Below are 10,654 nucleotides of genomic sequence, written 5' to 3'. Positions count from 1 at the left end.
GTGGATTGTAGGCTGGTACTCTTTTGCTGTATCTAAACTTCATCTATGCTTGAGTACATACCATTTTTGTCTTTTTGTGACTGGGTTACCTTGCTCAGGATGGTTTCTTCTAGTTCAATCCATTTGCCTGTGAATTTCAAGATTCCATTCTTTTTTCCCACTGAGTAGTACTCCATTGTGTATATGTACCACATTTTCTCTATCCATTCTTCAGTTGAGGGGCATCTAGGCTGCTTCCAGGTTCTGGTTAGTACAAATAGTGCTGCTATGAACATGGTTGAATATGTCCTTGTTGTATGAATGCATATAATTGGGTATATGCCTAAGAGTGGGATTGCTGGATCTTGTGGTAGACTGATTCCCATTTTCCTGAGGAACCGCCATACTGATTTCCAAAGTGGCTATACAAGTTGGCACTCCCACCAACAGTGGAAGAGTGTTCCCATTTCTCCACATCCTCTCCAGCATAAATTGTCATTGATGTTTTTGATTTTAGCCATTCTGACAGGAGTAAGATGGTATCTCAGAGTTGTCTTGATTAGCATTTCCCTCATGGCTAAGGATATTGAGCACTTTCTTAAGTGTCTCTCAGACATTTTAGATTCCTGTGTTGAGAATTCTCTATTTAGTTCTGCACCACACATTTTAATTGGATTATTTGGTGTTTTGGTGACTAGCTTCTTGAGTTCTTTGTATATGTTGGAGATCATCCCTCTGTCAAATGTGGGACTTGCAATTTTGTGTTGTTGACTGAATCCTTTGACTTACAAAAGCTTCTCAGTTTCAGGCAGTTCCATTTCTTAATTGTCAATCTCAGTGTCTGTGCTACTGGTGGTATGTTCAGGAAGCTGTCTCATGTACCAATTTGTTTGAGGGTACCACCTACCTTCTCTTCTAAGAGGTTCAGTGTGGCTGGATTTATGTTGAGGTCTTTAATCCATTTGGATTTAAGCTTTGTGCATGGTGATAGACATGGATCTATCTGCAGTCTTCTACATGCCAGCATCCAGTTCTGCTAGCTCTATTTGTTGAAGATACTTTCTTTTTTCCCATTGTATAATTTTAGCTTGTTTGTCAAAAATCAGGTGTTCATAGGTGTGTGGGTAAATAGCAGGGTTTTCAATTTGATTTCATTGGTCTACCTGTCTATTTTTGTGCCAATACCAAGCTGTTTTCAGGGCTATAGCTCTATAATAAACATGCAAATATTTTTAGGGCAAGTTTCAAAATTTCCTTTGTGCATGGACACTGTGGCGATAGTAGTTGGTTTCATACAGAATGCTGTGTCACACTCCACAGTGACACCATCTCTTCTGTGTCTAGCAGAGACTACATGCTTCCTTGGTTTACATCCTCATCAGTGTTGTATGCATCAGTCTTCCTCAAGGCAGTTGCTCTTATGCATGTATACTGATTTCTCATTGGTATTAGTTTGCTTTTCCATGGAACAGAGTGAGATAGTGTTGGGAGAAATCTTTGGAAGCTAGCTTATTATTCTGTCACCAAATCTTCCCTTATGTCACCTTTTCCAGATGTGTTCTCATTTTATGTTAATGGCTTTTTAAAAAAATCTGTTTTTACTGTCTATTATCTATCTATCTGCCTATCTTCTATTTATCATCTACTTATCAATCAATCAATCAATCAACCAATCTTATGTCATGTATTAGGGTTACTTACAGGAGTATGGGAGAGGAGTTACTTAGAGGAGCAGAAATTTTTCCCAGACAGCAAAGCTCATCCCAGCATGGGTGACAGTTCACAAAGCTGGGGACCTAGAACACTTTGCACAGCCTGCAGGCAGCTCAGCAGGTTGGGGAGTGTCCTTTCCATGGGACTCAGTTGGTCTAAACCTCTTCCAGGCAGCTATTCTGGTCTCAGAATCTTCTTTGCAGCTTGGCTTGTCTCAGAGTGACTCTCATCAGCCTTTGTTTATTCTTGGATGGGAGGAGCCCAGTGCATGTGACTAGTTGCAAGGACTTACTGAAGCTATTTTGATTTCCTTCTCATCTTTTGGACTTAAGCAGTTTCTTGCAAGATGGAATGTTTGAATCTAGGATGAGACAGCTATACCATATCAGTCACTATGGCTCTGAGTAAGAATTACTTGTGTTAATGGAAGGAGTGGTGACTCAGAGTACTCAGAACACTTCATGGTTAGTGGTCAGAGATGCTCCTGGACCAACAGGATGAGTTCCATACATTGTAACGGGAAATGTTTGCTGATATGTCAAGGGAAAAGTCACAGTGAAGAGGGCTCCATAGGTGAGGCTGAGCCACAGGGGAGCATTGCTGCATTCTGTGGAGGCAGGGTGAGTCAATGGGGAACATTGTTGGGGTCTGGTTTTATATCAAGTGGTGTCTAGGCCACTGCTGCTCCATTCTCCGGTGATGAGGGTCCTCCCCATCTGAATTAGTTACTCTTCTGTTGTTGTGATAAAATACCATGTCCAAGGCAGTTTAAAGACGAGTCTGTTTGGGGCTTACCATTTCAGAAGGGTAAGAGTCCATCCTAGTAGGAATGCACAGCCTCAAGGAGCAGTAATGGCAGCAAGTGGCCGGAACAGAAAGCTGAGAGATTACATCGTTAACCATGAGCACAAAGTGGAGGTACAGTATAAAAATTCCATCTACAGTGCAGCAAGGCTATAAAGCTCTCAATGCTTGCCTTCAGTCATGTACTCCCACCAGCAGGGCTACACATCCTAAGCCTCCCCAAACAGTGGCGTTAGCTGGCAACCAAATGTTCAAATACCTAAGCTTATGGAGTCATTTGTCACTCACATCAATACACCATCTGTCCCTGCCTGGTCCCAGGTCAGCAAAGACCTGCTTCCTCTAGAGTCTGAGATTGCATTTGACACTCCTAGCCTTTAAGTAACTCTCCTGAAGCGGCATTTGGGTTTTTGTTTTCCTAGAAGCTCTATCAAAAATGTTGGCCTCAGTGATGCACATGAAAGAGGGAGGGTTAGTTTTACTCTGTTATAGGCAGGGTGCTCTTGCTGGATGTTCAGGCCAGAGAAGGCAGGATGCTGAGGCTAGCACAGTTCATGGGTGGAAAGCCAGAACAACAATGGCATACTTAGGAGTAGATGATAGCATGAACCAGACAAACACTTGCACTGCACTGTGATTTTATAACACACTTACTCTTCTGATATCTTTGTTGATGTTTTCCTTCGCTTCCAGCAAACACAAATTTGTGGGTAAGTCAGGTACAGTGGAACACACCTATGCTCCCAGCACTTCAGAGGCTAAGGAAAGAGGATCTGGAGTTAAAGGTCAACCTGAACTACACAGTATGACCCTGTCTTGAAAAATGAAAAAAAAAAGACAGGAACAAAACAAGTCCACAACTAGAGTCACAGAGAGCACCTGGGCTGAGTGGAGTCTGGCTGGACCCAGAGGAAGAAACAAGGACTTCTCCAGAGAGGGGTCCTTGGGAGGGAGTTCAGGATTTTGCCCATGTGAGCCAGCCTCCCAGGCCAATGAAATGAGACAGGTAGACAAGCCATTGGAGCGGCACACAAGGGGGATATCCCTGCTTTGGAAATTCCAGTAAAGCTGTAAAACAGGATGGCCACTGGAGCCGTGCATGGATGTGGGATTGCTGTCAGAATCTGATGCCTGTCTCTCTGGAGCTGTGGAGTAAGCTTAGCGCATGCAACCAGATTTACATAGGTGTGTTGAAAATATTAACACATTTGTCTTCAGAGATCATAACTAAGTGGGGTCCCAGGAGTTCTTTATGTCCAAACTGCTGCATGGGAAAGCATCAAATACAGAGAGAACAAATTGGACCCCAGTGATTGAAACCTGGCACTGAATAGCCCCATGTGCGCCAGCCCCTTGGCAGCTCCAGGACATCAACAAGTGGAACTCCTGCATACCACGAGCAAAGGGAAAAGCCAACACTTGACTATCCTGTCCCACTGAACAAGGAGGGTTCAAGGTTGTCTTCAGATCAGTTCTTATTCAATTCACGTGAGAAGGCAGCCACCCAGACTTTCCAAACACAGTTCTCCTCAGATGTAGCCCAGAGAGACCTACCTGACTCCATGATGAATGTTCATACTCCCATGACCCAGAGGGTGACCAGCAGGGACTCCTACACACATGCTGTGTGTAACACCAGTCGTTTTAGTGTACTGGATGTGTTATGGATAAGGACATGCTGCTGCTGTGTGTTCTGCAGAGGCCCATTGAATGTGACCTGCTTCCCCTTGGCCGTCTTCTGAGCCCTCTCTCCTGTGTGTGGTGGGATAGGAGACAGCCTTACAGTTGCCTCTGAAATAGAAATAAAAACATGGCCTGTTGTGCCTTCTCATCTTCAAGAGTCAAAGCTTCCTGTATTCTGTGCTGCCATTCCTGAGATGGAGTGGGTGGGCCAGTTTCAAGGGGCAGAGGACAAACCAGATGCAGGGCTATCCATCCCACTCAAGTTACTGACTCTATAGGCCTGCTGCTTGTTTTGTACCTGTTAATGACCTCCACTGAGTGTGACCGTCACAGCAGACCAACCACCAAGACTTTTTCCACGGATGTAACAGAGTCCCCATCATGTGCAGTTGCTAGGTCCGTGGCCACATTGCCACACCTCATTGCTGGACTGCCTGGATGCCCTGCTCTGGGGATGACTTCTGCTCCAGGTCAATGAGGGGCAGATGCCCATCAGTTTCTTATTAACTGATTAGCCCCAGTTTTGATGCTTATGTGGTACAAACACAGTCACTTGTTTTGGAACATGAGATTTCCTTCTGCCAGTGTTGTGAGAGCCTTTAACTGCTTATTAGCTTTATAACCCAGTATTGTCCCTTTATGGAAAATTGACTAGAAAGATCAGATGTAGTTGAAACTCGTATCATGCCTTACATTTTTATAATTTATTTATTTTTTCTTATTTTTTTTTAATACATCCCAACTGTAGTTCCTCCCCCCCCCCCTTCACTCCTTCCAATACCTCCAATACCTCTCCCCTAGATCCACTCCTGTTTCCCTTTAGAATGATTTCCAGGGATGTCAGTCAAACATGGCTAACAAAATACAGTAAGACTAGGCACAAACCCCCATATCAAAGCTTGGCAAAGCAATCCAGTAGGAGAAAAGGGGTCTCAAGAGCAGCCCCCACTCCTACTGTTAGGAGTCACACAAAAAAAGCCAAGCTAACAACTGTAACACATGCAGAGGACCGAGTGCAAATCCGTGCAGGACCCATGATTGCTTCAGTCTCCATGAGCCCCTATGAGCTCTGCTTAGTTCATCCTGTGAGCCATGCTCTCCTGGTGTTTTTGTCTCCCCCTGGTTCCTACAGTTCTTCCTCCCCCTCATCCTTGGGGTTCCCTGAGACCCAAAGGGAGGGACCTGATGGAGATCTCCAGTTTGGGCTCAGTCTCTGCCTAATATTTGGCTGTGGATGTCTACATCTGTTCCCATCAACTAACAATGAAGACCTCTCTGATGACATCAGCAATTGCTCAAATCTTGAGTTGTGCTGAGACTGTTGTGTTTGCTGTTAAGTAGGTGAAGTTTTGTGAAGGATTAAGAATGTGCATATAAATCCCCTTCCCCTACAATGAGATTGATAACTACATTATATGCCACCCTAGAGTCTTTTTCCAGTGGCTGATGGAAGCAGAGGCAGATGCCCACAGCTAAACACTGAACTGAACTCCAGGAACCCAGTTGCAGAGAAGGAGGAGTGATGGGCAAGGGGGTCAAGACCAGGCTGGTGAAGCCCACATAAGCAGCTGACCTGAACAAAAGGGAGTTCATGGACCCCAGATATGGCTAAGAGGCCAGCGTGGGTCTGATCCAGACCTGTGGTTTGTGGATGTCAGTGAGGAGGCCTAGGCAATCTATGGGGCCTCGGATAGTAGATCAGTATTTATTCCTGGCATACAAATGGACTTTGTATTCCACATGGAGGGATGTGCTCTCGGCCTGGACACATGGGGGAGGGCCCCCATGGAGTGCCTCACCCTCCCTGGGGAGCGGAGGGAAGATGGGTTGGGGGGCTGGCGGGGGTAGGGGAGGGAGAGGGAGCTGGAATTGGCATATGAGGCAGGCTTGTTTCTAATTTAAATACATTTTTTAAAAGATTGTTTTTAATTTAAATAATAAATAAGAGCAAACTCCAAAATTGACAAAATTTCAGGATTTTGGAGGATTTGGAACTTAAGGTGGCACGTGGTCATTTGGTTTGCGAAGTTTGGATCATTTTAGCTTATTTGATTTTTTTGTGATGACTGATTCTGAATGGGTTATTTTCTGCACTGTTCTATGACTGCAAGAGATGATTCACCCACCTGCTGTGGGCCTTCTAGCTCTACAGGAAAGCCACTCTGCTGCTAAGAGCTCATGTGCCTTGTCATTTCTACCCAGTGCCACAGAACATGTATGGTGGAACTGATGTCCTGTTTATTGGAACTGACCTTCATCTCCACAGACATCAAATTCTGTCCTCAAGGAAGGATTTGGAAACTACAATGAAAAGATGCATACGCTCATGGCCAACCTCAACTGTGATGCCCCCCATTGACTGAACTCTCCATGCAATGCAAGGAGGTGGCCCATTCTCACTCTCTCTATACAGATGGACCAATCAGTGTTGGTTTATTGATAGGACTATGTCACACCAAGATGATACAGTTAAGTAATCTAAACCCACAGACTATGCTTAGGAATTGCACCTTAATGTGAAATACGTCTTCCTACAGGGATCAAGCATACATGACTGCTGTTTTGAGGGCATCCCCAGGGTGGAAATCAATGTAAGGGTCAGTGTCCTAGAGCTGAGTGTGTGGCCTCTGGAGCCTGCTTTCTCTGTGCCTTAGGGTCCTGGTATCACAGTTTGGGGACTATGGCCCCTCAGGGACTCCTGTTTACATCAAAGTGGGTAATTGCTCTCTGAGGGCCACTCCCTAGCAATCTCAGTGTCCACCCCAAGGGGCAGAACCCACCTTAAGGTCAACAGCAAACGAAAGAGACACAGGGATCTAATGTGACCACACTGCGTGTTCTCCGCGACTTGAAGACATCTTGGGCTTAGATGAGCACTCAGCAGCTCCCCTTCCATGTGAGTTGACTCTTCCTCTACTCTCTTCTTCCTTTTGGGCACTCACCTCCTCTGCTTTTTCCTTTTCGTTTTGTGGGGGGAAGGGGGATTGTCAAAAGACATTTGGTTTTGCCCTGACCTATTTCAATATTTAAAAAAACATTACTAGAATCACTTTTCTTCACAGTTTTAGTTTGCAACTTTAAGTGCTTGCTTCTGTAGGCCTGCTTTGGGACCTGTCTGGGCCATTGATCAGTGTTGAACAGAAATCTCACCCTGTGGCTTAGCTCTAAGGTAGATCTAGATCTCAGAGAGGCATAGTGGTTTCCTGTGAATCTGGTGCAGAGTTAAGGGTTCAGGGTCCCCTGTGGCCCAGAGCTTCAGATAGACAGGAGATTTGGGGGCTCAACCGAAAAGCCCTGTGTGCTAATCAAAGCCATCAGGCATCTGCAGGGAATGCTGACAGACCAACCTTTGCTCTTTCAGGGACAAGTGTTGGCCCTGGAGACTCTGGGTAGCTAGGTTCTTCAGTGGAAGGAGGTGGGGGAGGTATCAAAAGCTCAGGTCCTGCTCTCAAGCTCCCCCTGCAGGAAGAAAGGCCTTGATCTATGCATTCACAGGGAAGAGGATACACTTCTTTATTCAGGGCTTACTCGGGTGTGAGTTCTTTATTTCCTTGTAGTCAACAGGCCACTCGTGAATGTACAGGAAGGCTCTGGGACATCTCAGTCCCATGGAGACACTAGAGAGAGCAGAGCTTCTTTACCCCATGCTGATCAGTCCACCTGCTTCTTGGCCTGAGAGGTTTATATGATTAAAGAGGCCTGGGTGACTAAGGATAGATAGGTGTTTGAGGCATGAGGAAGACAGGCTGGGCAGGGGTGATAGCCTAGAAATTTGGGTCCTGGGTTGAAGTGTGTCCATGCCTTTTGTGCTGTGTTTTCAGGCCTGGCACAGCCTGATACCTTTTCTGGCAGGCACAAGCCTCCACCAGGTCCAGGGAAGGGGGGTGATGTATATTTACCTCACAGGGTTTATCACCCACAAGGAGTGGCTTAGGGTGGCCAGGAAGAAATGGACAGTTACGGACAGAGATATGCCCATTCCACTCCCCAAGAGCCAGGGTTATCTGTGCTAACTGTAAGTCATGCTGTAACTGTTTCACGTTCTACCCCCCTCCAGATCCAAGCATGTTTCTACAGAACTGTTTTTCAGTCTTCCTTTGAGAAGCCTGGCCCCACTCCTTGTTAAGGCTGGTCATCTCTAGGTCCAAAACACCTGTGCTGGGGTCCAGATTGGCCCTTGGTATGCCTTAGCAGTCTGGTGTATGCGCTTATAGAAGCTCCAGGTCTCAGGATATCATAGGACATTATCAGATGCTACAGAGGGATACTGCCACCACGGGCACAGTTTCCTTCTGTTCTGGGTCTATTGTGTGGCGAGTTCAGACTATTGTACTATGTTGAGAGATGATGTAATCATTTTAATTATGTGATTTCTACAGCAACAGAAACGATGACAAGCAGTCCTAGTCACACCTGGCCAGACCCTATATGAGATGATGGCTGTTCTACACCCTGCGTGTCCTTGACCGTACCCAGTGGCTGACTCTCAAATGGCAATGAACAACTTCACATCTGTGGTAGAGTTTGTCCTGCAGGGATTCTCTGGGGATCCTGGCTTCCAGGCTTTCTTCTTGGCCTTCTTCTTCCTTTTTTATATCCTGGCTCTTGCAGGAAACACCCTCATCATCATGGCCATCAGCCTGAGCCCGAGTCTTCACACGCCCATGTACTTCTTCCTTGCAAACCTGGCCCTGCTGGACATTGTGTGCACATCCACGGTTCTTCCCAAGCTGTTGGAGGGTCTGGTGGGTAAGGGCAGCCACATCTCTTATAAGGGATGCATGACCCAGCTTTTCTTCCTAACCTGGTTTCTGGGGGCTGAGCTGCTGCTGCTCACCGCCATGGCCTATGACCGCTATGTGGCCATCTGCCGCCCACTGCGCTACAGCCTGCTGATGAGTCGGCCCGTCTGTGTCCTACTCGCGGGCAGTGTGTGGCTCATCAGCGCAGTCAGCACGTCTGTGCACACTGGCCTGATGGCACAGCTCAGTTTCTGTGGCCCCAACACAATTCGTCACTTTTTGTGTGAAATCCCAACACTGCTACTGCTGTCTTGCAGCCCAACCACCCTCAACAACATCATGATTGTCATTGCAGATGTTTATTTTGGTGTGGTCAACTTCCTGCTGACCATGATATCCTACAGTTTCATCATCGCCAGCATCCTGCGCATCCGTTCAGCTGAGGGCAAGAGGCGTGCCTTCTCCACCTGCTCTGCCCACCTGGTGGTGGTCACCTTGTATTACTCCACTGTCATCTATACCTATGTGCAGCCTGGCTCCGGGTCCTCCTTGGAAAATGGCAAGGTGGTTGCCTTATTGTACACAGCAGTCAGCCCTACCCTGAACCCCCTCATTTACTCTCTGAGGAATAAAGATGTCAAAGTGGCTCTCAGGAAGGTGTTTCCTTGTGTCTGTTGAGGAGGTAGAAAGAAGTGGCATGGATTAATCCAGCTGTTGATGAATTAGTTGGAACATATGACTGAGAATCTGATGCTGTGGCAAAGAACAGAGGAGCAATTAATGAGACAGAGGTAAATGTAATGTGCCTCTCTTGGTGGAGACACTGGCCATTCCTTTTGTGAGTGTGGGCATCCAGGTTTGGGGCAGGCTGCGTATCTATAGGCTGGTGTCTCTGATGTAGGGGTTTTTGGCATCCTGTGTTGGAGAAAATCACCCAGACTCTGATACTGGACTGGAGGAGAATTGTGTTTGGTGGCTCCATGGTCTCTGCACCACTGATAGGAGAGAGAACAAGCAATCTGCATCCCATACCAGTGATGCCCAGGAAGTGGTGGGCTGACTTCTTGATTTCTTTTCAGCTGGGAAGCTCTGCCATCATAGCAGAGGGTGCCAGTGCTTTCTTAGATTGGACAGAAGCCTCTCCAGGGTGACTCGGAGTACATTCTAACTCTGGCCTCTGAATGCTGCTGTCCACAGCATCCTTCTGGACTCTCTTCTGTCCTCCAAGCAATTTCCTCTATTATGTAATAAGCCCTGTATCATTTGGTGTTGTTGGTAGCAACATCCAAATATACAGCTGCCTCTCTGCCTCTTCTCTGAATCCATTGGTGTGGCTGGTTTTTGAAGACCTCTATTCCTTTGCTAACTGCTTGTTCATGTGGAGATCAGAGGACAGGGTTACAGGGACCAGCCCTTTCCATCTACCCAGTGGGCTCTAAGACTTGAACTCTGGTTATCAGGCTTGGCAGCAAGCGCCCTTACCCGCTGCACCATTTCACCTGCCCTACACATTTGTCCCTGAGAGGTGTTTTCTACCCTGTATCCAGGGTTTTAATGTCCACAGCACCTTACCCAAAGAGTTCAAGCATAGTGAATTGGACAGGATTTAGCAGGACACCGGTGTGCTTGACACCATGGCTCTACTGTTGAGTTGTTGCTCGATATGTTTCCTAATTTATTTGCCCACCTGTCTATCTATTTTATGCATTTTGAAGCAAGTTGCAAATATCAAC

At 46.5% G+C, this 10,654-nt stretch overlaps 1 protein-coding gene across 1 annotated transcript; it reads left to right on the top strand.

Annotated features, from left to right (window-relative positions):
- Positions 1 to 6,234: 6,234 nt before the first annotated feature.
- LOC101844240 (olfactory receptor 13A1) lies at positions 6,235 to 9,599 on the top strand. Its single transcript, XM_005064238.3, has 2 exons — positions 6,235 to 7,075; positions 8,559 to 9,599. The coding sequence occupies exon 2, from the start codon at positions 8,670 to 8,672 to the stop codon at positions 9,597 to 9,599; it is 930 nt and encodes a 309-aa protein (XP_005064295.1). The 5' UTR covers positions 6,235 to 7,075; positions 8,559 to 8,669.
- The last annotated feature ends 1,055 nt before the right edge of the window (positions 9,600 to 10,654 follow it).

The sequence above is a fragment of the Mesocricetus auratus genome, unplaced genomic scaffold, assembly GCF_017639785.1.
Source record: "Mesocricetus auratus isolate SY011 unplaced genomic scaffold, BCM_Maur_2.0 Super-Scaffold_4256, whole genome shotgun sequence".
In the NCBI taxonomy this organism is placed as follows: Eukaryota; Metazoa; Chordata; class Mammalia; order Rodentia; family Cricetidae; genus Mesocricetus; species Mesocricetus auratus.
This window is presented reverse-complemented; position numbering and strand designations above follow the sequence as displayed.